At 39.7% G+C, this 26,976-nt stretch overlaps 1 protein-coding gene across 1 annotated transcript in view; it reads right to left on the bottom strand.

Moving 5' to 3' along the window:
* PKHD1 (PKHD1 ciliary IPT domain containing fibrocystin/polyductin) overlaps window positions 1–26,976 on the bottom strand; it is a 377,339-nt gene that overhangs the window by 147,740 nt on the left and 202,623 nt on the right. Inside the window, 2 exon segments of the mRNA XM_087817135.1 lie at window positions 18,560–18,688; window positions 25,591–25,656. Coding sequence (XP_087673261.1) covers window positions 18,560–18,688; window positions 25,591–25,656 — 195 coding nt within the window.

Raw genomic sequence — 26,976 nt, forward strand, 5'->3', positions numbered from 1 at the left:
AGGAAAGCAATAACCCTCCTTCATCCAGGTACAAAGCATCATGAAAGAAAGTGTGGGCAGCAGGAATGAGACAGGTCCGGATTCAAATCCTGACTGTCTTTACTGGCTGTGTGACCTGGAGAGTGTTACTCTACGCCAACGTTTTTCAACGTCATGGCCCATGGACGCCCTATTTCAGTACAAACTGCAGAATGGTTTCAAAATGCAGACCACTAGTGTTTTAAAGTCATCTCAATTTATTCTTATGCACCTGCTAAAGTTTAAGAACTTCTCTCAATTTCAGTTTTCATGTTTCAGTTCAGAAACATGGTGCCAGTGTCATAGCATTTTTATGAAACTTCAGTGAGGTAAAATAAAAATTAACACAATGCCTGACACATAAAAAAAGAACAGGATTCATATTATCTTATTATACTAATAGGCATATTAGTAGTAGTAACGCTACTGTTAAGGCCATAGTGTAATCACTGTTCCTATTATTAAATGAAGAATCTAACTGTGCTCAATGTGCCACGTCAAAAAATGAAATTTGAATAACTGTGCTATTTTCTACATCACTTCTTGCTGCTACTATTTCATGGCCTTCAGATTTTAACCCAGCCTCTCTAATCAACAGTATTCAAATAATCTGGGATCTTGAAAAGGCAAGTTCAGCACTTGGTACTAAAAGTCTGGCCATGGTCCTTATTAATGCGATGTGATTTGTGCTTGCCTGTGATGGGTCATCATGGAATTAGGATGGGAAAAGTGAAGATACTAAAATAGTGGAGTTTATAAAAATAGTGGTTAAGTTTTCCTCTCTGAGTAAGGATTAAACTGAGCATGGTGTGGCAAAAACTGTGTTCTCAATATCTTCTATTTTCTGACTATCCACCAGTCTCTCCCTTCTCTTCGTTATCTGAAAATCCTTGGGATGAAGCTACATGTCCCTTTGGTCCTAGTGCTCCTTTTCCCCGGGAGGAGGGAGTGGGGTGGGGGGGAGTGTGGGTGGTATAGGGTCTGGTGCACATTTCTTACACTGCTTTTGGGAAGAGTCTCAACCATAGTTAATGTATAAAAGTTGTGATTTTCATGCAAACTGCTGCTTTCCCAGAAAGATGCAAAAGTCCTCTTTAGCAGTTTAAAATCCTTTAACTCTTTCCTTCCCTTTCCACTTGAACTACAGGATCAGCTTGCTCTGCCCAAAGCCTTGTCTGGAGTGATACTTCCAGATGAATACAATAATTTAAAGAGTGTTGGAAGCCTTTTTAATTCATTCAGACTCATAAGATATTAAATACACACCAAGTGACACTCTAGGAGCCTAAAAGGTTTACTGCACCTTTCCTGCTCCTTCAGTTACAAATAATGTCCTCGCCAGTGCCATGATTTAGGCCTTAACTCTTACAAATAGCAAAACCTGGCCCCCTCGCAGTAGCCAATGTCACAGCTCTCAGCAGACACCAATATTTTCTCATTTATGCTCTTCCTTTTATTGTTTCCCAAAAAAAGAAAACAAACAAAAACAGGTGCATCCACACTATGCAAATGAGAAAGGGTAACCTGTGAAACAATTTCACAGCAAACAGAAGATCCTCAAGCTGCTCGCTAGCTAAAACCGCAGGAGGTGTACCAACCCTGGATGCTGAGCCATGGGAGGCCTGGGGCTGGGAAGGCAGTAAATCCCCAGAGAGCTCTAAACTCCTGATTGGTAAGCCGCACCAGGCCCAGCCATTCCTCAGGTGCTGAGCCACAGGAGGCCCATCAACTGCTCAGGTGGAAGGTGCAGGGAGGAGGGAGGAGGCAAGCTGTGTGGAAGAGTAGCTTGAATGCAAGGCCACCAGCTCACCAGGGGAGAAGGGAAATGAGAGGCACCGCCTGGGAGTGCTAGAGTTCAGAGAACTCCATTAAGGGAAAGAATGAGCCCGCTCTCTCTTGCATAGAGTATCTTCTTACCTGTGGGAGTCCCAATTCACAGAGTAAGTTTCTGGCCCAAGGATTCTAAAGAAGTGCTGGTGTTGAATGATTCCCAGGCCACCAGAGCTTCCCAACAAAATCAGCACCTGCTGGTCAGTTGCTAAGATTCTTAGGGACTCACCATCCTCCACCCCTCCCTTGTTTGCAGAGATTCTCAGCATAACTGACACCTCTCCCTTTGGTTTCTGAAATCCCCAGGCTCACTGCAGCAGGGACGGTGGGGCAGTACCTGCATCACGCTTTCATTCACCCACCGGGCACTCACTGGGTATCTGCAACCTGCCAAATCCTGTGCTTTCCACTGGGGATATAAAAAGCCAGATAAAGTATGGCCTCTGCCCTCAAGGTGATATCAAAGTAAATAATAATTACAGAATAAAGGTATAGAATAGAAAAATGCCCAAGGTGTTGCAGGAACACAGGGGAAGGGAAATGACATCAAATGGAATTCAGGGACACTTTCTAGGAGAGGTGACACTAAATTGAGTGTTGAAGGATGGAAAGGAGTAACTAGAAGAGAGTGTTAGGATGGGAGAGGGGAGAGGAACAGGGAGAATTGGGGGCAAGTTATCATTAGGCAGAGAGAATAGAAACTCTGAATGACTGGGAAGGAGCAACAGTTGATTCCATCCAAGAGCAGTAAGTAGAACAGTAAGTGAGACTGGGGAATGAGACGAGACGCACAGGAAGGTGGTGGACAGTGAGGCCAGATCACAAAGGACTCTGTGGTCCAAACTCAGGAGTCTGAGATTTATCCTGAAAGCGTTGGGAAGCCCCTGAAATATTTTACAATATTGATACATAAGACCAAGGCCTTAGGAAAATTAAAACTTGCTGCTGTTGCATGTAAGGATTTTCAGGTTTACATAAAGGTTAACCTATTTTCAAATTAAAATATGTTACTGAAGTCAGTTTTCTAATTTTATATTTTGTCACTTAATTTAAACAACTTGTATAAGCCATATACATATAGAATGATATGTACCATATATAGCATGTATTTTATTAGCAAATGCTTTTGTAGGAGACTTATTATAGTTAATAAATACTAATATGGTATTAAAATTCAAATGAATGACAAACAGTTCTTCTCTGGATGAGTATAATTTTAATCATATATTCTCAATGTTACTTACTTATAAATTTACTGATAAATTACATATACACACCACAATACTAATGTAATAAATACATAATAAAACACAGGCAAAAAACACTTTCAAAGGATCGGCTAGAAATAAATAAAAATAAAGATTCTAGTATTCTTTATCTGCTCCTCAATGGGTTATCTTTCATTTTGGAAGCCATTGGATTAGACATCTTACAAACACCTAGACCCACCTCTCCTACATTCTTAAGTACGTGCATGCAGAGAAAGATCAATATGCCAAATCAACCAAATTTAAAAAAGAAAACCAGAGGCTAGAGAGCAATCAAGGATTGTGATGACATAACATGCTCAAGCCCAGTACTTGCTGTGTAGCTGATGCGAGAAGAAGCCAATAGATCATGACTTGACTACCAACACCCGTCCCTCAGCTCCGCGGGGTCCCCATGAGAGTTAAGGATGACAAGTTGTGAAGCAAGGTCTTGATCCCCTCTAGGACATGAGAGAAGCAGCTGGGGAAGCTGGAGTAGTGCAGGCAGGATATTTCAGCTGAGGAGTGGGGGGGAGCCGTGGGACTTCCAGGATAGCCTCTGCATTACCAGAACTCGGGGGATCAGAAACCAAATTGCATTTCTAGGAGCCAATTGTCCAGTGGTCCCCCGGGAGGGTTTAGGAGTCAGCAATTGGGGAACTGCTGTATATCCGAGGTATGTGTCTGCATTTAAGACTTGTTAAGCTTAAATCCTATTTCTAAGATTTGTGCCATTGTGGGACCCTGCCCATTTCCCTTTCCACAGGATTTTCGTAAAAACTGCCCCTGTGGTGAGGATTGGAGTTACAAACACCTGAACCTGTGGGAGGAAACTCTGCTCTAGACACTCATTCCCCTAGATCTCTCAGAAAGAAAGTGCTTCTATACTTTAGCTCCTGCCCTACAGTGGGCTAAGGGGACAGGGAGGAGGCCTGGTCTGTCAGCAAGAATGCTCTGACTCAGAACTAGAGCCAGGTCCCCAGAGCAACCACCCCAAGGCATCTGGCCTCACTATGCCAACAACAACCATTCCTGCTGATCTATCACAGGTCCAGCAATTACACCATCAATAGGAATGGAAGAGAGGAGCTGGGATTTAATTAGCTTTCCATTCAATGCACCATTCATATATTCATTCATTCACCCACTCACCCACTCACTTATTTAACAAATATGCAAAGAGCATCTACTCTGTTCTGAGGCTACACTGAACACTGGGAGCATAGAGATGAGAAGATCCCTTTGGTACCAGTAACGTGCTAGAAGCCAGCAGTGTGATGCCTGCCATGTGCACTGCTGAGCGCAGCCCGGCCAGGCCTGGCACCGTGCAGTAAGCTCACCACCTTTGTGCCAACCCTCTGCTTGGGCTTTGCAGACACCATCTCCCCACTGCGAAGTGCAGTCGGTGTGGTTAGCCCGTTGCTGTTAAACCAGACAAAACCCCAGCTCAATCTAGGTAAGAGCAATCTTTTTTATCTAGACACTCAATTGCCATCAGGTGATGCTATCATGTAAATAAAGTGAGGCAAACAGATGGCTTCAGAAGGGATTCAGGGCGTGCAAAGCATCACTGATGTTACAGTGAGGAAAAGCGAGGAGATGCTGTTAGACACAGAGCAGGCCCTGGAGAGCACAGCAGCCTGACAGCAGAGTCCTGGTCTAAATAATGTGCACCTCGCAAAAAGCAGTCACACATGACTGCCAGCGTTTTGTTAATCAAATGCTATTAATTTCCAAAAATGGTGATACACCTCCAAGAAATATATTCCTACCTTCCTCTTGAAACATATTTTACGATGGTGTTATCTGTGCATATCACCAGGCCCCTTTATATCACATGTTTACGTAGGGATCCTGCAATGACCTAGAGAGGCTCAGGAATGTGCAGGTTTGAATTTGAATCTTTGCTGTCTCTGTGATCTCTGGGCTCTTACCTGGCCTTCCTTTTTTGGCCCCAATTTCCTCAGCTGGAAAATAAAAGATAGCTGTGGCAGGGGCCATTAGTTGCCTCTCAGTGTTTTTTCTCTCTTTCCTTAGTAACAAGAACTTCAATTTTTAGCTGAATATATTGGCACCCAGCCAAAAGACTACATTTCCCAGCCTCCTTTCCAGTTAGATATGGACATTCAGCTAAGTTTTGTCCAATAAAAGGCAAGGAGACCTGTCATGTGGGACTTACAGGAAGAATCCTTTCTGTTCCCTGCTGCCTAGAATGTGGTTGCAGTGGCTTGAGCTCCAGCACACATAGTGGACCAGGGTGACTGGACCAGAGTGACTTTGGGAATGGAAACAGCACATGGTAGTACAAAGAGATGAATGGACTCCAAGTCCCTGACACCATAGAGCGGACTTCTTTTATATAAGAGAGAATATAAACTTCTGTTTTTTAGGTCTTTGTTATTCACAGAAGATCTAATCTTACCTAATGCAACAGGATGCCTAACCTCATGGTGTGGTTGCAAGAATGAGACTATGGGGGGAGGCAGGAGAGGGTAAAGGGGGGATAAATGGTAATGGAAAGAGACATAACTTGGGGTGGTGAACACAATACAATATACAGGTGCTGTGGTATAGAACTGTATACCTTCAACTTATATAATTTTATTAACCAATGTCACCCCAATAAATTCAATATTTTAAAAAAGAAAGGAAGGAAGGAACACAGATTAATTTGAAAGCCTAGTTTGGGAAGTAAGAATGAAGAAAGATAGCTTTTGCTGAATGCTCTGGAAAGTATACTGTGCAATAAATTGTTAGGCATAAAAAAAAAAAAAAAAAAAAAAAAAAAGAATAAGACTAAGTGTGAGAATACTTTGTGCTCAGAGTGTTTCCCAAAACCCTGACATCATGAGCTTCTCTGTGAATAAAAGAATTTCCATGGTCAAATGTCCCTGAGGAACAATCCATACTGAATCCCCCTCTGGAAAGTATGCCATGCATATTATCACAGGAAAGGCTTTGCAAAGACCAGATGCAAAGAAACTTATTTATCTGTGTTTAGTCCAGAATGTCCCAAACTCATTTGACTTTGTTGTCTTACTTCCAAGTGATACTTATAAAGAGCTGGTTTCATTGGAAACAGTCTGAGAAATTCTGGGTAAATTTATTATTAGTTAATATCTAAATGGTGGTTTCTGCCTTACAACATGGTTTATCTAACTGAATCCATTTTCATTCCAGTCTGGACCCTCATAGTATATGCTTTCATAACTCTCTAAATTTTTTCTACAGCACATTTGTTAATTTTACTAGTTTATAATTATATTTGTGATTACATGTATGTCTCCCTTACTAGGCAGTAAATTCCAGGTAGGCACTGGAATTGTTTTGCTCACTGTTTTACCCCAACATGGGGCAAAGTGTCTGGCATATAATAAATCATGTGCCCAGTAGTTGTTCAATTTATGCATGATTTCTGCTTTAATAGCAGGTGCATTGTGCAAATGGCAGTGATGAAACAAAGGTCAATCAATTTTTGAAGAGAAGAGACAAAGCTCACTTTGAGGAGGAGTCTTAATCCCATGTAGACTCCTCATAAACTGAATGTTGGAATGCCCCTTCTAAGAGAGCATCATTTAATACACACAAAAACTCCTGAGTAATGTTGACCTAAAGATAAAATAGGAGATTTCTCATGTGTTTACAAATAACCAAAAAAATCTCAGAGATGTCAGCAAGGCCCCATTACAGGCATACTTTGGAGATATTTCGGATTTGGTTCCAGACCATTGCAATAAAGAAGCTAGCAGTTCAACAAAGTGAGTCCCAATCTTTTTGCTGGTGGTGGGTAAAGCAATATCAGCGAAGTGCAATAAAACATAGCACAATAAAACAAGCTCAACTGGCCTGGAAGTTGATGTTGGCTACTAGCTAAAGCTTATCTGTGGATGGTGTGAAAATGTGGTTTCTCCATGTGATTTGAGATTCCTGTAGCCTGAGGGCTCTGTTCCAAAGAGAATATTCCAATAGCAAGTAAGACATCCAAGTCAATACTTTCAACAAAAACAAACAAACAAACAAACAAACAAAGGTTTTCCTATGCAAAGGTTTTTATGACCTAGTCCTGGAAATCCCAGCACATTACTTCTACTACATTCTATGGTCAAGCAAGTCACTAAGACACCAGCCCAGATTCAAAGAAAGGAGAGCAATCCCCGCACTTTTCCAGGGGGAGAAACAGCCTACATTTACAGGGAAGAAAAAAATTTATAGCAGCACTGTCTGAAAAATATCTACAGCATCATTTAAACTATGATAGTAATTAGAACCAGCACTACACAGTGTTGTTTAATGCTCTAATAAAGCAGATATATATTATTATATCACAAAGTGATTTTTAATATTTTGATAGTTGCATCAAAGTACGGGTTCCTATTATAGTCCTATTTTATTTATGTACTTAAAAACTGTGAGAGTGGATCTAGGCTTCACCAGACTGCCACAGGGAACCAAGGCAAATGAGAAGTTAAGAGCCCCTGGATTTATGTAAAAGTGTGGTGACTAAAGGGATGACAATGAGCCACCTATTCTATTCTGCCCCTGCTAGTCAGGCTGCACCTCTGATCACCTGCTTACTGAGCAAACTTCCCATCTTTAAAGCTCTGTCTACAAAGAGATTCAGCTCCCTCCAGAAAGCATAACCAATTCAAGGAATGGCAACTATATCTAAAACAATAATTGGGAAATCATATATTATTTAATTCTACATTCCAAAAATACCTACATAGAAAACAGGCCATAAAGTATAGAAAAAATTAAATACGTAATTCAATTATAGCAAGTGCAAATGCCCAGCTCTATGTTAAGGGCCCCAAGAGCACCTGTTCCTTACTTAGCTCATACTTCCCCGGCCCCAACCAGGAGGGCAAAATACATATGCAATCACTCAGTTTCCCTTCTTTTGTAAGAAATGCCTGTGTCTCCTCAAAAAATATTAATTCTATCAGACAAATTTCTTGAGGGAAGGAAACTAGGTAAAATATAAGTTTATGCATTTAAAGCAAGGAAATTTTTCATTAATTCTCAGAAAATTTGTAACAGTTCACATCTTAGAATCTGGGATTGGTAAGAACTTAAAAGTGATTTCTTAGTAGGATGACTAACTCATCCTGGTTTGCCATAGACTTTCTAGGCTTTTATTACTAAAAGCCCTGTGTTCCAGGAAATCCTTCAGTCCTAGATAAACAAGAGTAGCTGGTCCCTCTATTTACCAATGATTTTAATAAAGAGATTAGTTCCTAATATCAGCATCCCAAAAATAAATAGCAATGGATGCTGGTTTCAGTATTTCAAAGTTGAAAGGAATTAACCAATGTACTCTGATGGACTATTGCTGCTTATTTTAAATAGGACCTTCAATTCTTACCTCCAAAATGGAACTCATTGTAAGAATTACATGCAATCCTCTAAATCTTTTTTTAATATATATTATGCTGCTTTATATTTTTGTAATGTTGTATTTCTTTAGGAAATGACAGGGATATCTTGGATAATATAGCCTCTTCTATTTTCCCAAACTGATTGAGCTGTACAAAGTGACCAGTTCCGTTGGGATTAACCTATCATACGAGCCTCTGTATTTAGAACACTGGGCAGTATTCTAACCAGACAGTGACCGGGGACAACCTGGCTGCCACTCTAGAAGCGCTGCTGTCTCATCAGGGAGTAATTACTTTTAATTTGAACAATTCGGGAACCCCACACGGGTTTTCCTAGAGATCCAATGCAGAAGTGTGGAACTGGAAGACAAGGCAAGCATTGCATTTTGCATTTGCTTTGTAGGAGCCTCCAGAGAGTACACAGCTTATTCTCAGACAATTTCTAAATTACCGTCTTCCTAGGCCTTCTTGGAACATTTACTGTCAGCCACAGCCACCGTCTTGGTTTGGCTCCTTTCCTAATTCTCCTGGTTTCGTGGTAGCTCCTCCTCTGGTTTCTCTTCCTGCCACTTGTATTAGAATGTCCCCCAAGGTGCTCTCTCCTACCGTCCCCTCTCCTGGTATCTCTGTGATGGTTCTCATGTTGGCTGTAAACTGGGTCAATCCCGGAGGCCTCCTTAGTCCGCTGTGCTGAGGATTACCAAATCCAAATGCAGGCTCCTAGCTGGCCCCCCTCCAAAATCCTGCTCCACACCTCTTGTTACCATCTAAGCATCAGCACAGGGATGTCTGTCGTGGAATTTATCAGCCCCCCGTTCAACCTATTGCCTCCCCTGCAGCCTCTGTTTCCACAGGTGGCACTCCTGCCATTCACTGAGGCACGAAACGTTCTGAGTCATCTTTTCAACCTCATTCTTTTTACTCTCTCTACAATTAATAACATGCCAGCCCTGGCCAGTTTGGCTGTGGTTAGAGCGTCGGCCTGTGGACTGAAGGGTCCCAGGTTCGATTCTGACAGAGGGCACGTACTTCGGTTGCAGGCTTGGTCCCCAGCCCCGGTCAGGGCCCAATCGGAAGGCAACCAGTCGCTATGTCTCTCTCACATCGATGTTTTGCTCTCTCTCTCTCTTTATCTCTCTCCCTTCCACTCTCTCTGAAAAGCAATGGAAAAAAAATATCCTTGGGTGATGATAAAAAAAAATTTAAAAAAAAGAAAAAAGAAATAATTAATAAAATGCCACATCCTGCCTATTCTGGTTTCCTGTCAAGTTTATGATACATATTTACATTTTTCCATAGTAACCACCAATGCATCTACTGCTACTATGAAGCTGGTAGTTTATACTGTTAAAGACAAAGTACAATTAAAAGTCCTGAGGAAAATAATGCATAGTTCCTTTAAAAAGTAGTTTTAAACTGTGCATGAAAGTTTGCAAGGGTTATGTGGGAGAAAGAAGTTGTTATAGCAGCAAAGAAGCCACACCTATTGCACCTGAAGAACAGCACCATAGGTGTTTTATGTGTACACTTGTTAGGCTCCTCTAGGGGTTATCACACAGGTGCCCAGAAGGGTCACACTTCTGGGATACTGGAGTCAGAAATCTGTAAAGTTAGAAAGGTGATGATCCTCTAGGTGGGCCTAAGTACCAAAATAAACCCTGGGTCTCTTACATATTTCACACTTGCCAATATCCGCCCCCAACCCAAATTATGATCTGTGAATCCTGGGGAAATATGTCCCCTCCTAGAAAATGACTATGATACTAATGGACCATGACAATGAGTGTTTCTCAGGTGAGTGATGACAGAAAAGGATTTGGAAAACCACTGAATTAGAGTAAACTCTAATTAGTTCCAGCAAGTTAGCAAGCCATAAAAAGTGTCAGGGCCAACATGACTCTTGGTCTCAAGAGAAGAGCCTAAGTGAGTTCTAATTAGCCCAGAAACAAACACCATGATTGAGTCAAGCAGAGACTGACAAATTGAGATTCGAGAAAGGGTATCGATTTATTTTAACATATTTTAAAAATTATGTTCCTTTTGTCATTTATAGAAGATAAAAATCTCTGCTCTTACTTTAATTGAAACAATTTTTATGGATAAAATATATATAATTATAAAAATACTCTTTTAAAAACAGTTTCAACTCTTGGTTACCCACTCTAGCAAGGCTACTTTGCTGCAGGCCTTGATCAGTGGTTAGGGTATACTGCTATTAATTTATAAGAAGCCATCTGAATCATGGTCATTGCAACTAGAAGGAACTTTCTAACCTCCAAGAGTGTCTTGCAAACGTAATCCTATTTCAGGGACATAATTCTAAAGCAATAAATCAATAGTATTCCTTCTTATATAGTTTAGGAGGCAATTTGCAATGCTGAGCTGAGAACAAGGAGATAAATTCTGTTCTTATTCATGGTATGAAACATAATCAAATTCTGGGGAATAATATTAATGCATTTCATAGCATTTTACAAATTCTAAAACACTTGCATTGCCTTAGCTCGTTTTAGTGAGGCTAGATAGCCATGAAGTTCTCTACCTGCTGTGTATCTATCTTTTTACAACTATATTAATATTTACTTAATACAAATAAATATATGTGTATAAAAACATTCCAAAATAAAACAACCAAATTACTAGGTGATCATTCAACTCATCAAAGGACTCCACATTGCAAAGGATTTTGCACTTAAATTGCTTTAAATAGTGAGCTTGTATAGCATCTTTGCAGCCTGTAGAAATGCCTGTTCCATGGAGCCTGAGATTCTGACTTTTCCTTCTTGTGGGAAGGACATGGCCCTAACACCCTTTACCATTAAGCTAAGTTCACAGACATCTATGTTCTCCTCTAAGAAACTGCCTAAAAGGGAGGAGATTTATATAGTATCTAAAGATCCTTTGATCTTTGGTTTTAGATTTTCTTTTTATTTGTTTATTTTTATTTGATAATAATGCTGATTAAAGTTTGTGTCAAAAGTACCTCTTAAAAATCATATTTGTCTGTTCTTTCCAATAAATTATTTTTAAAAAGCTTTCCCATGTATATTCTAAATAAGATTAAAGAAAACTTTGACTGTTGTTTCCTGAAAGAAACAAAACTGCTCAAAATATTTGTGCTCCATTCCTCCCCTCAACCCACCACACTCTTTTCTCCCAAGAAGGGGTTTCTGGTCACGGATGGAGAGATTTGGGCAGCCAAACACTGTCATCCATCCCATTTCAGAGTGAGCAATACCAGACTGGGGCCTCAGTTATGTTTGGAGGGTTTAAGAATCCCATTTCCAGGCAGTTAAGAGGCAATACAGTACCACCAAGCATTATCGGTACTAAAGAATATAGAAACTGAAATCCTTTGACCAGCCTGTCTCCTGGTGCTCTTCAATTTCTGACTCATGTAAGCCAACGGAATCTAACGCCTGCCCAGAGAGGGGAGACAGAACAAATTCACCAGGCCCTGAAACACTCAAAACTTTTGAATTGTCAAGCACATCTGCTCTTAATTACACGTGTGCACACACACTCACACACATAAACACGTACATAGCGGTAGATTAGAGACAGCTGCAAGCTCTTTGCTGTCCTTCCCATTGAGAGTGGAGCCTAACTCTCCTCCCTTGTCTCTGAGCTGGCGTTAGTGCCCTGCTTGACCAAGACCGTGTGATGGTCACGATGTTCTGATGCAGCTAATGCTGGCCCAGAAGGCACGCAGCGTCGGCCCAAGTCTCTTGGACGGCTCACCCTGGGGATCCCTTAGGCTCTTTCTTCTTGGAACCCAGCTACCACACTGTGAGAAAGCCCAAGAAGACCCACCGAGAAGCCCACGTGGAGAGCAACGGAGGCCTCTTAGCTGACTTCCTGACGGAGCTCCCAGCAAAAACCAGCGTCAACTACAGTCCCGGGACTGAACCGTCTTAGACCCTGCAGCCAAGTCGAGCCCTTAGATGACTGCCACCCAGCCACCGCCTGACTGCAATGCATGGAAGGCCTCGATAAGAATGCCCCAGCCTAGCCTTACCTCACATAATTGTGAACAAAATAAAATGCAAGTATGTTTTAAGCTGCTAAGTGTCTAGGGGGTTGTTACGTAGTGATAGATTTCTAGAACACACACACCAACAGTCACCATTCTGATGTTATGCATCATACAAAGAACCCCGGTAACTCAAGCTTAAACTTCTCCCCATCCCAATTGCTAGTGATCCAGAATAAATAGGGTAATGGTTTATATGGCTTTTTCGGTCCCATTTAAATGGGATAACACAAAAATTTTGAAAACTACTTAAGCTACAGAGAGAACACTAATGTTTGCAACACTTGGTTTCTAATTGATGTTGCAGACTTAAATTTCTGCCTTATGTGTATTTTACCCTAAATTAGTTATAATCTCAGGCTTTAATAAAGCTAATAATGCTACAGTTGTGGAAATTTCTTCCCCAAAATATTACTTCCTGATTTATGATCATCTTTCCTTATATCACCAACTTTAAGGCTTTGAAACTTCATAAGGAAAGTGTTAAATATTGCCATCTTCGAACATCATATGACTTTGAGAACCTCTCTGCTATTTAAAGTACCCGAGTATTGAAAATCAGAACAAACAGAAGAACTATTATGAAAGAAAAACAGGGTTCTCCCATTCATCTTCAAATGAGGATAGTTCAAAGTAATACAGAAAATGGAACACAGAGAATTCTAACACACACACACACACACACACATGCACAAACATGCTGGAGGCTATGTGATATCATATCTGCACCCTTCGAAACAGAATGCTATCATTTGGAATCATAACACATTTTCCTTTCATTAGTCCGGCCTGTGTGAAAAGGGTGTCATTCTGTTATGGCTGATACTCTTTCAGAGAGAGCCCTGGAAACAGCTCACACAAACCCTCTTAGACCAGTTCAGGGCAACACAGAAAGTGCAAGCTAGCAGGGTCATTTTGCCCATTGACCAGCTATTTTGGAAAAGGTTTGAGGGTTTCAAACTTGAGAAACTTGTTCCCGCTTTATAAGATGACCCGAATGTGTTTAGATCATTTCTCCCAATATTTAGGAGGGAAAGACAATCAGACATCCTTGTTTGTGCAAAGCTCAGTTATCATAAACTGAACTACAAGAGCAAATTCTTCCTGATTACCTCAGCTTACTCCATATAATTCCACCGAGAAGAATTTACAGCTCTTTCGAAATCCTATGTCTATAAAGACAGAACGCCTCAAAGGAAAATGGTGCCATACTTAAGATAGTGATGTCTTTTATTAGTACAGTTAAGTCCTATTTTTATCGAATAGGATGGGTCTGAGGTCATTCCATAAAATTGATTTCCCAGAAAATGGAAATAGGCAATTTACACTAAGAATTTTATTGAAAAATTATGCTATTCTATTTGAATAATGATGGGGATGTTCTACACATTTCCTTTATTAATGAATTAAAATACACAAAACACCATAAAATTATATTAGGGGTTCAAAAGTATCACTTAAATCTTCTTTACCAGTCACTTTCATTTTATAAAATCAGCAGTTCCATTAAAATCGTATTATGTAAAAATGGATTTTTACTGTAATAATAGTTATTACCTATTTAGCTCCCAAAGATGTTGTGAAAATTAAATAATAAGCCATTGGAAAGCAAATACAAGGTGTTGCTAATAACAGAGGCCAAGAGGGGCAGCCAGATGGAAAAATGAAGGAACAGAGCACCTGATACATTAAAAATCGCAGCTTTCATCCATAATTCCATTACTACCAACACTCTGTGCGGTGGTCATGTGTGCTGACATTATCTCACTCAATCTTCTCAACATTATGATATATTAATTTTAGCCCTCCTGTTATAGATGGTCAGAAAGGTTTAAAATTTTTTCAATGTCACCCAGTTGGTAAATGTCAGAATCCAAATGGGAACCCAGGGCCATCCTAGTGGACAGCCCTCCCTTATCTCCTGAAGCATCACTACCTCCCCAATATGCCCTGGTGCCTCATTCTGTCCCTCAGGCTCTCAGCCCATCTTTCAGGGTCCACGTCACATGCCTCTCTTCTACTTGAGTAAGACACTGTGATTCTAAACACTTCTATTTTGAGAATAGATATTTGTTATATTATGTATTGTGTGTTTTATAAACCCAGCTTGGATCAGTAGCTGTTCTGAGGTCACAGCTGTATCTGACTTGCCTTTGGAGCCTCAGGTCAGGAGCACCTGGTTCAGTGCCTTGAATACAGCGAGTGTTCAGTAAATGTTGGTTAAACTGAATTGGAAAGCAGTGTTAACTTAAATTACAGCTACATTTGCTACCAGATGCACAGCAAGTGCTTTTTACCAATGGCTCGTTACAATAGATATTTCTCTGGGAAGTTTCTCCAGTTTTTCCACGTGTGTGCACCTAATGGGGATGTGGTAAGATCAGATTTCTCGAGGAGAGTAAATAATAAAGTTATCTTCATTTTAACTCAGCATGAAGGGAACAGTGCAAACAGCCAGCAGAGAAGTATGAATTCGGTATAAAGTGTAGTCTGATTTGAATGAAAAAGAACAGGCAGGATGGTGAGTTTTTAAAATAATATGATAAAGAATTAGGGCATTGGACTTAAACTGTCTGACTTCCTGCCCCAGCCTCTTTACTGACTAGCTGGATGAAACTTGGGCAAGCTACATAATCTCTCTGTGTCCAGATTTCTCATCTATAAGATGAAGATGATAACAGCATCCCTCACATAAAGTAGTTGTGAGAATTAACTGAGAAAATCCATGTAGAACACATGACACAGTGCATGGCACACACCAAGCGCTCAAGTTATACTGGCTGCTATCACCATCACAAAAATCTTAGCTATTAGGAATCTGTTCAAAGGAGGAGACATTATTTTCCCCAGACCTGTAAAATCTTATAGTTGTACTGTGTCAAACTCAAAGATTTATTTCTGGTATTAAATTATGGATGACGGCGTTGATGTGTGCACTTCCTTCAAGCCATACTTACTGAATGTCTGTTTCGTGCCAGACTTGTGTGAACAAATGTACTTAATTCAAAGAAGGCTAGGAATGGAAGAAACCAGGAGAGCCAGGGAAAGGTTAAGAATGCACACCACAAGTAGAAAGAGGGGGCAAATTAAACCCAAAGGTCCATCAGAGGTCAAAATATCAAGGTTTGCGAAAAATCAGAAGAGGAAACAGCCAGAACAGCTCCTATGTAAGGCCCCAAACTGAACAGAACAGTGAATTAAAACGCTGGCCACTATAAGATGAGTTCAAAGACGGCTTATTAGAGGAGAGCAGCAACAGGAAAAGAGTAAGGACTTCATTTATTATATATTACATGTCTGCTTTCATTCACTTAACTTTACATCTGAAAGCTACAAATAAACAACAATAATTGTTTTGAAAATCATAACTTCTCTGGTTCTCACAATAACACTAAAAGACCAATTAAAGATACTTTATACATCCAATGCTTATGCCCTCCCCCCCTTTTCCCAAAGCACTGATCTGTGCTATTTAAGAGCAATTTCACATGGAATTCAGGTCCATCTTACAAGCTGACCATAAGGGAGAGGGTGAAGATGCGGAATGCCCGGGGCCCAGGCCGCCAGGGCACGCGGATACAGGCAACTGCGATGCCAAGCAAGATCGCTGAGATCGCTCCTCACTCAGCGTAAAGGTCCCAGTGGAAATTAAAAGCTTGGCAACCTTCAAAAGCTTCTCTTGCTTCCTGCTCTGGGTGGGAGAAACAGCTTGCTCAGTGCGAAAAACCATAGCCCAGGGCCAATCCGCTGACCAGACTCATCAAAGAGATGGCTGGGACAGAACAGACCTTTCCTTCTCTATAGGAATGCCCATGAGCTTGTTTGTTCAAAAAGTTACTTCCTCCCTGCACGGGGAGAGGGGGAAGACAGGGGAGCTGGATGATGATGGTGATGATGATGATAATAATAATAATAGTTCCAGTTCCTATTGACCAGCCCACTCCCTCCGGCCCCTCATCTCTCTGTGCAGTTCCAGGCACACCACCATCGCCAGAAGGTAGTCAGTATGTTTTTGTTGTTTCCTCTCTATTTTATTTTATTATTTCATTTTATTTTATTTTGCTGCCTTCATTTTTCATCATTAATAAAGCAAACACAGCGACTCTCTTTTGTTTGCTCTCAGCCCTTCTAGAGGAAGAACACACCTGATGGGTTAAGAATACAGACTTGGCCCGGCCGGGCGGAGCTCAGCGGCTGAGCGTCAGCCTAGGATCCAGGCGATTGGGGTTCGATTCCCGGTCAGGGCACATGCCCGGGTGTGGGATCGATCAATGACTTTCTCATCATTGATGTTTCTACTCTCTCTCTCCATCTCCCTTCCTCTCTCTGAAATCAATAAAGATGTATTTAAAAAAAAAAAGAATATGGACTTGGAGTAAGACAGTCTGAGTTAAAATTCTGACTCTGCTGATCTGCAAACTGTGTGACGCTGAGCAATTTTTTAACTGCCCCAGGCCTCTGTTTCTGTCACTAAGAGTGGGGATAATGATGTTACTTATATCACAGAGTTATTGTGAGGATTAAATTAGTTAATATATGGGGAATAATTCCCACCATGTGGTTAGCTGTCAACAAATGTTTAATATTATCATTATTATTACTTCACAGATGACCAGATGCCCCTCTCCCAGTACTGATCTTCCTCTATTCAATATTAACTCTAGTTCAAATCAAACCATACATGTAATTTGGTCTTTTAGGGGAAATATATTTGTTCTATGAAAAATAGTTTCTTCTTAGGCTGGAGAGATTTTTCTGGGAGTTTCAAAAACTCTTTCTCAAAAAAAAAAAGAACTTTGTAAGTATGGGGGGGTGTTTCAGTATATCTGAGGAGTTAGCCTTCTCTTATATGTTTGCAAACAGGGAGAAAGTTATAGATAGATGATAGATAGATGATGATAGATAGATAGATGATAGATAGATAGATAGATAGATAGATAGATAGATAGATAGATAGATAGATAGATAGATAGATAGATGATAGATGATAGATAGATGATGATAGATAGATGATAGATAGATATAGATAGATAGATGATAGATAGATAGATGATAGATAGATGATAGATAGATAGATGATAGATGATAGATGATAGATAGATAGATAGATAGATGATAGATAGATAGATAGATAGATAGATAGATAGATAGATAGATAGATAGATAGATGATAGATAGATGATAGATGATAGATAGATAGATAGATAGATAGATAGATAGATAGATAGATAGATATAGAAATGATAGATAGATGATAGATAGATAGATAGATAGATAGATAGATAGATAGATAGATAGATAAATGGATAGATGATAGATAGATAGATAGATGATGATAGATAGATAGATAGATAGATAGATAGATAGATAGATAGATAGATAGATAGATAGATAGATAGATGATAGATGATGATAGATAGATAGATAGATAGATAGATAGATAGATAGATAGATAGATGATAGATAGATAGATAGATAGATAGATAGATAGATAGATAGATAGATAGATAGATAGATAGATGATAGATAGATAGATGATAGATAGATAGATAGATAGATAGATAGATAGATAGATAGATAGATAGATAGGTATGTGATAGATAGATGATAAATAGATGGATTTTCTATTTTATTTATCTGCTCCTTTTCTAGCACCTTTGGGAAATTATGGTAACAGAAGAGCTTATTTGTCGTTTTTTTCTGTCCTATCTGTAAAAGCTTCACACAGCAAAAGATTAACAGCCAGTTTTTAAATTGTTTCTTTCCATATACTCTGTCTTTCAAACATAAGCTGTAAATCTGTTCTCTAACACATAAAAAAATTATCTAGTTAGTTGATAATTGTAAGTCCTCTTGGCATTGTGACTACTTATTCCACCTTTAATGAAGGTAGGTTGAGCTATTTTATCTGGATTTCACTTATAAGTGCCTACTTATTTCCACATTCTTTACTGTGTTGTACAATAAATTTAAATGACAGATAAGACTGCCCAGCTGGACTGGCCTGGTTCAGTCTGTCTGTGGTTTTGTAATTCATGGATTGTTTTACTCACTTGGTAAAATCAGGACGTCATCCCCAGGGCCTGGAATGGTCCCGTTGTTTCCTCCCCAGCCCTCTTCAACACCTATCCATGCTTCAGGGCGGGACCATTTTAAAGGTGATTCAGGTGCAGAGGTGGAAGCTAGAAAACAACAGGGAAGTAGAAAAGAGTAACTAAAAATATGATTCACTGTGATAATTAGCAAATTCTATTATTATTTTAGAATGTTGGTGATATTTTTACCTCCAAAAGTAGTTGCTTTTTAATATTTTATAACCTTCCAAAAATGTATCAGGTACAAAACAAGTAATTATCCATTCCTTTGATAGCCTTTGCTTCTAGGGAAAATATATTCTACTTTTGTTATTAAACAGTTGTGTTTTGCCTTCTTCTAATTATTATAGGTGCTTTTCATGAAACATTTGAAATACAGAAAGAAAAAGAAAAAATAATAATTGCTTATAACCTCACTACCTAGAGATAACAGCCATTAGCCTTCTGTTTGTATTTCCTTCCAGAACTTCTCAGCATTTTTATATAATTGAGATTATATTATATATGCAATTTTACATCAAGTTCTTGCTTTACTTAGTTTACTAGTTTCTTATATGCATTTTCTAATATCACTAAATCTTCTTGTAAACATAATTTTAATGGCTACATAATATTCTATATGAAAAGTCCATAATTTACTTAATCCCTAATGTTTGGTATTTAGGATCTTTCCACTTTCTTTTCTAAAATTATAAATAACTCTATACAAATTTGCCAATAATCCTGATTTCTTCTTAAGATAGAATCTTAGCAATGGAACCACTGAGTCAAAAGGTATGATCTTCTCACAGCTCTTAATGAATATTAAAGGCAGGATAATAATCTGGACAGCTCTCGTTGCAATAATTTACATATATTATATGTTCCAAATGGTTTTTATTGATTCTGCCATTGGTGATCAAATGGCATTTTCTTTTCAACCATCCTCCTACCCTCTTCATCAGGGAGTTGAAACATAAATCTACTAATTCCCAGTAGGAATGCCCAGCATCACGTCATGTACACCATGATGATCTGCACCCACATGTTTCCTTCTGGAATGTGATCCCTGCTACAGAGTCACGGGGCAGAGAGATTGTCTCAAAAGAGAAAGGAAAGATTCACAGATGACTAAACATTCTCCTTCCAGTACAGATCTTCTTTTATTCAGTAATACTTTAAGTAGTTCAAATTAAACCACAAATGAAATTACGTTTTGTAGGGGGAATATATTTGTTCTATGAAAAATATTTTCTTCTCACGCTAGAAAAATTTCCTAGGAGTTTCAAGAACTCATATGATAGGGGATCTCACATGATTGATGGGAAGAACAGATCTCATCCATTACTTGCTAAATCCACAGGCATAAATAATCAGTGCCTTCACTATCAGAATTGTCCTAAACATGGAGGAATACAAAAAGAAATAAAATGCTACCTTTTTCTCCAAGGAGCTAACAGCACTGTGTAAGCTGTGTAAGTAAATACTGGGAGGAAAGAACTCTAAAGGGGGTTCTCTTTAGTGGCACCTGAGCAGGGGAGGAAGTGAGATCTTGCCAGGGCAGGCTTCCTGGGGAGGGGGCAGCTGGGCTGCATTTGAAAGGCTTGGGATCTGCAAAGGTAAAGGGGAAGCGGGATATGGCAAGGGTATGTGGTAAGAGCTTGCACTCTAGCCAGAGGGATGAGCATGAGCAATGGCAAGAAATAAGAGATCAAGTGGAGGAACGATGGGCAGTTTTGGATGCTGAGCCACAGAGCTGGAAGGAGGCGAAGGATGGGGCTGCAGAAACAATCAGAGGTCAACATGAGAAGGGTAATAAAGACGCAAGAATCGAGAATGACCTCTGGGCTCCCATTATGGATGGTGATGTGCAGAGAGAGGGATGCCAGTTAGGACATATATTGATGAATTCAATTTGGGCCATATAGAGTTTGGGGTGTCCACGAGGCCTCCAGGTAAAAATATACAGCAAGCAGGGAATGGATATGAATCTGACAGATGGAAAAGGCTCTGAGTCAGAGAGATGGATTTTGGCATCATCAGCCCAAGAGGTTGTATTTGAAACTGAGGGTGTTTGTGATAGTTCCAGAGGACTGAGGTGTGAAAAGAGAAAAGCCTGCGGTCAGAACCATAGGAACACCCAGTTATTTCATTTACCTGAACCCAACTTCCCAGTAAGTCATGGTTTAATTAGGGGCCCGGGATAATTAAAATGCATATATGTCATTTTATATCTGTGTAGTGGTCAAGTAGAAATCCTAGATAATTTAATTAGCAAAAAATATGCCCCACATCCTGGGAATACGGGAATCAGAAAAATGTCTAGAAACAAGCCTCACTCAGAAAGAAGCTTTGTATATATTTTATAAAACCCAATACTATAATACCTTTCTAAGTTTCCTCCCAACTTTGACTCCTTTCCAAAACTATGCCCTAAGTATTCAGGCGGGGATGGGATGGGCACATTTGTTGAAATGGCCACTAACTAGCGCCATGAGTGACAGAAGAAGTTATCCTGAAGCCTTATTTCCAGTGATATTTTATTTTTATTTTTATTTTTTTAAATATATCTTTATTGATTTCAGTGAAAGGATAGGAGAGGGAGAGAGAGAGAGAGAAACATCAATGATGAGAGAGTCATTGATCGAACCTGCAACCCAGGCATGTGCCCTGACCGGGAATCGAACCCCAATCGCCTGGATCCTAGGTCGACACTCAACCGCTGAGCCATGCCGGGCCGGGCTCCAGTGATATTTTAAAAGGGCAATGACTAGGTTCTTCAAAACCTTGTGCCAAGCCTCAAAAGCCCAGAATGACTTCAGTTTTACACTGCAGGTGTGGGAAACGAACATGCTTCACATTAGTCATCTTCACTGTCATTTATACAAGGGCTAAAAATGCCTTCAATTGAACAAAATAGATCTTAAAGCAGCTGCCCTAAGGGACGTTATCATGAATGAATTTTATCCTTCTGTACAATCCTGAATACAGTCCTGTATACAATGGATAAATTAACACATTTCCACCTCCTGCACAGTTGCTAGATTTCTATATAGTTACTCTCTGGTTTCTATATGACTGCTATCAATATAGAAAGGTGAGATAAGAAAAAGAACCTACGACAGTGAAAGACTCAGTCAGAGATATTCAAAGAGAACCGTAAGAGAGGAATGTCTTAGAAGCTTAAGAAATACATGTCCAAAGGGAAAAAGAGATCTTGTTAATAGCTAATTTTTGGTAAGAGAAGGACCAAGAGGTGGCTATTGAATTGGCAACTAATGTAAGAGTGGTCAGGATGGGAGCAGCCCCGGTGGAGCGCTCAAGGGGGAAACACTGTGGGTCACAGTGGATTGAGGAATGCAGTGGAGAGAAGGAAGGGAAAACATCGGGTCAAAATATCCACAAAGCTCACTGAGGGACTTTTAAATGTTGAGACTCTCAGCCTTTGACCTGCCTTCCCAAGCTTTAGATAAGTTAGACTTATCTTGAAACTGGAGTCCATAAATTTTGGTCAGAACCAACATCTGTAATGAAGCCTCACCCTGCTTTCCTCTACGGATGTGTCACTCAACGACAACTGAGATTTGAGATGGTTCAACCTTCTTCTCTGAGCTAAATATTGCCCTATCTACCTTAACCCTTCACCAACCCCAGCTTTTTATGGCTCAGTGTGAAGAGGAAGCTAGTATTTAGAGAAGTTTGCAGAAGAGATACCAACTGGAGACGGATTAGGTAGGCATTCATAAATTTTGTTTTGTTTTCATCGTGAAGCAATAAATGAAAGGAGCCAGTAAAGAAGGACAGGTTAACTACACAAGACAAAGAGTTATTTGCTGGTGGGACAAAGCTCAGAAGATGCTGGAAGGAATGGGCTGACCCTACACAGGAGAAGGGGTGACAGATTCTCAGAAACCAGAAGAATGGAAATAAACTTAGATCTCCGGGGAAAGGACTGGCAAATTTAGGAAGAGAATATATGATCATCTCAATGCTCTCCTATCACTGTGGACAGCATTTGAAATTAGCTCCCACTGAAAAGACAACATGGTTGAGAGAAAGTCTCTCCAGAAATATTTTTATCTTCCATCAAAGTGGTTGCTTCCACCATCCCCTCCTTCCCATCTTTCACAAATCATAGTGGGCATTGAGAGGAAGCTAACAAAGCCACAATGTTGGGGGAGCATGAAAGACCTGCATTGGGGTATTCAGAAAGCTAGGCACCATCTTGACCCAAATTCACATAAATCCATACCCCAACCCACTAAGTGCCCATACAACAATTTACATCACACCACCTCCTCTGCCTCTCCCCTTAATTGGCCCATATGTCCCCCAACTTCTGCTGTCTCAGGAGTTTTCTTGTCCATGGTTTTCCACAGTGACCAGCACAGTCCTGTACACAGGATAAGTCCTCAATTAACTGAGTGAGCCACGAGGCTCCCTGCAGCAGGAAGCCTTAACCCAAAATGTTTCATCTGCATTACACACTCATATTGAATCTCCTAATAGGTTAGCATATAGATAGAACTCCATAAATTATTCCCTTTCTGTTTTGTCAAAGGATTTTTGATACTGAAATAATTTTACTATTTTTCAAAGAGCTATTCATTAAGCAAAATACACACCCTTATTTATTTAAATTTTTACATTCACACATATACCCTACACTATGGGAATGAGGCAACATCTAAAAACCATATTAATATTTGAATTTCTTTCTAAAGAATGATAATATACTCTGAAAATCCCTGCATTTTATTTATTTATTTATTTATTTTATATGTTTTTATTGATTCCAGAGAGAGGAAGGGAGAGGGAGAGAAATAGAAACATCCATGATGACAGAGTCATTGATTGGCTGCCTCCTGCATGCCCCCCCCCCCCCCGCCGGGGGATGGAGCCTGCAACCTGAGCCTGTGCCTTGACTGGGAATCAAACTGTGACCTCCCGGTTCACAGGTCGATGCTCAACTATTGAGCCATGCTGGCCAGGCTAACTCTCAGCATTTTAGAATCGTTTTCTGACCCAAACTATATAGGCTAGGAAAACTGGCTATATGTAATTGATTTTAATCTAACTCATAAATTCACACATGCCATAAAAGGGAATTTAAGCACTTTAGGAAGGATATGGTATAGCAGAAAGAACACTGGAATGAGCTGGGAAACTGAGCTCTCATCCAGGCTAACCACTGACTACTGATGTGAGCAAGTAAACTTGAATCTCTAGGCTCCCATGCTCTCATTTATAAAATGAGGCAACTGGTAGGATAGCCTGTGATGTTTCTTCCCTTCTTAAAAATCTACAGTTCCACAAAGCATTGGCTTTCTACTTATTCAGCATGTTGTAACTGACAGACCAAATGAGGCATCTCTTGGTTAGACTGACCCTTGCTGAAAAGTTCTTGGATGCTGGCCACCCACAGTGTCCTTCCAAAGAGTCCTTAACCCAGAAATCTTTATATTAAGGCCAATCTGACTACAGCTAGTTGAACCAGGAATGGCCACCATAAATGGTCCAATATCCTCTGAAGGGTCCTGGCATGAGAGCTTCTCCAGTAGCTAGATTCTCTACAACATGGGGACTGACCTAACCGATCTAATCTCTTCTTGGGGGCTTTGAACACAGAACTTTCAGAGAGGAGAGAACTGTAAGATATTTTTCCTTGGTAAAAGTTATTTTAAAGGAAATCTAGTTAGTCATTTGATTGACATCCCAGGTGACCTTAAGAGCCCATAAAGCCAGACTACTGTCCATCGCCGTATCCTCTTATGCCTCCCCTGAGAGGCACTCAATTATTAGGGCTTTCAGAGCCACCTAAAACAAAACAGAAACAAACCCAGAGAATAAACTCAGGGTCGCCAGGTGGAAGAGGTGTTGGAAAGATGGTAGAAAAAGGTTATTAAGAAGTACAAATTGTCTGTTATAAAAATAATCATGGGGATGTAAAGTACGAAATAGAGACTATAATCAATGATATTGTGATACCTATGTCTGGTATCGGATGGATACTAGATTCATTGGGGAGTCACTGCAGAAGACAAGTAAATGTCTAATCACTATGTTGTACACCTGAAAGTAATGTAATATTGTCCATCAACTATAACTGAAAAATAAATTTTTAAAAATTTAAAAATAAAAAAGTCATTTCACGTTGAGAATGAATAAAGTCTCTTAGTTATTTAAAAAAGAAAGAAAGAAAAGAAAGGTCAGGGGTCATAAAAGCAAAATGCTATGGTAGCTCAGAAACAGTTGTGAAAACAAAGAATCACATTCTTTCCAGTCCGATAAGCATGGAGTAGTAACCAACAGTACTGCTACTTTATAGTTTTAGTTCAGTACCTTTGCTTCAGTGAGTTATTCATTTCAATGGAGGAATTACCATTTTCTGATTAACAAGGGTTCTACTCTGACATACGACAAAAATGCCACTGGAAATCAAAGGAAAACTCAGCCTTTGAAAAGATTTATCCCTGCTGCAAATGTACAGTTAAATTGACTCATAATAAACAAAAACAAACAATGAAATACATTAGAAGGTGCTTATGAGTCATTTTGTCTTTGAAAATTTGGCTTTTATGAGTTAGAAGGATTTCAGAGAACCATCTGACTTTGGGGGATGCTTTGTTTACCGTGATTTTCTGAAATTACTGGGAACAATTAAAGTTTTGAGATACCCTGAATTTTTCTTTCCGTTTGGTGAGGGCCTAATGGCCCATGTGCAGATCTGGACTCCTGTGTGCACATATGGTCCATAATTTATAAAATGTGCTTATTTACATGTTTTCATTCTTACTTTCCAATGTTTTGAAACGTGTTCTTATATCTTTCTTCGACATACAGACACATTTTAGCTATAAGGCTGGCACAATAGAGAGCTGTTAGGCATAAAACCATTAGGACTGAGACCTGCTTGTTTATCAACAATGTGATGGGAAGAAATTTGTAGAACTATTATTGGAGGACATTCTGTTGTACCTGGCACTTCTGTTTTGTGAGTTAATACGCACCTGAAATAGTTGGGGGCACACCTTCCTTCACCTGGAGAATCACTTGGACTTGGCCTTCACCTGAAACTGAACACAAAAAGCCAGTTTGGATGTGATGCAAAGATTATCTTAATACGAAAGACATTCATATGTGAGAAAGGTGGCTTTATGTTATCTTCTCCCCATAACTAAATTTTCAAAATAAAAAAAAATAAAGTCCTTGTTGTTAATGATTTCCAGCATTTGGTTTTCATTGCTCTTATTTGATTAAACTTAATTGCAGTGAGGTCTCCCAGAGAATTGGCACATAGATAATGACGGGATAAAAACCTTTAGCCATATGTTCTTTGGAGGCCAGTGCTGGTCAGCAGGGCACAGCTCATACCCTATTTCTTCTCCATCATTTTGAAAGCTTAGCTTGTACAATTCATGTTTTTCACCAACAGAGTTCAGATCAGCCATGAAATGTATTTGCTTTACCTTTATCCAAACAAATTGTCCTTTTAATGAAGGCTCTTCTCCACCCTACCCCCCTTTCCCCTTCCATCTTCCAAACCAACTGAGCACATTTAAAAGGCCTGGGGTTCATTAATTTTAAGTGTTCAATAAATTAGTGGAAATAATCAAAAGGCCTGATTCTTTCTGATAATGACAATTTGATGTCAGTATAAACCAGTAGATTAAGCTGGGAACATATGCTCCTTTGCCAAGAGAGGCTGCTATAATTAAATAGTGAATGCATCTACAAGGTGCTCTCACGCCTGATTAATTAGTAATCAGGTGCACGAACTCCACTTTTCAGTAACACCTTGTCTCTTATTGGTTAATTACCTTCCTGCATTATCGGATGTCATGGGAGCCAGCGCCTCCCACCCCTGGAAGGCCCGGTGCTGCTGAAGGCTGCAGCCTTGGCCAAACCCATGCTCTCCATGGGCCTTTCCCTGGAATCCTGAGCCCCTTCCTCCACCGCAGAGTGAAACAGACCAAGGATCATGCTTTCCAATTACAAAGCATAAGCTTCAGAACATCACAAAGAAAATCATCCCCGAAGGAATCCACAAGGAGATCTCTCCTTTTTTCTATTCACATTTTGGTCATTGTTCTCACTTAAATGTCTTCCTGTTGTAAAAAGCATAAATCTGTGGCCTTCTCCTAACACTGTACACATTCTGAGACCAGGTACAATGGCCAACATTTTCTTTTACATGCTCTACTTCATAGCTACTTCCAAGACCTCACTTATATCTTTATCCTATTGCACAGTTCACCCACTTTTCTGTCTTTAATAATAATAATAATAATAATAATAATAATAATAATAATATAAAGCCACTAGCCCAGCATCCTTTCTCTTTTTTATTTTAGTGTCTAATTTATCCATTTCTGCTCATACTGATCTGTGCATAT

Source organism: Miniopterus natalensis, chromosome 5 (assembly GCF_054644295.1).
Source record: "Miniopterus natalensis isolate mMinNat1 chromosome 5, mMinNat1.hap1, whole genome shotgun sequence".
Classification (NCBI taxonomy): domain Eukaryota; kingdom Metazoa; phylum Chordata; class Mammalia; order Chiroptera; family Miniopteridae; genus Miniopterus; species Miniopterus natalensis.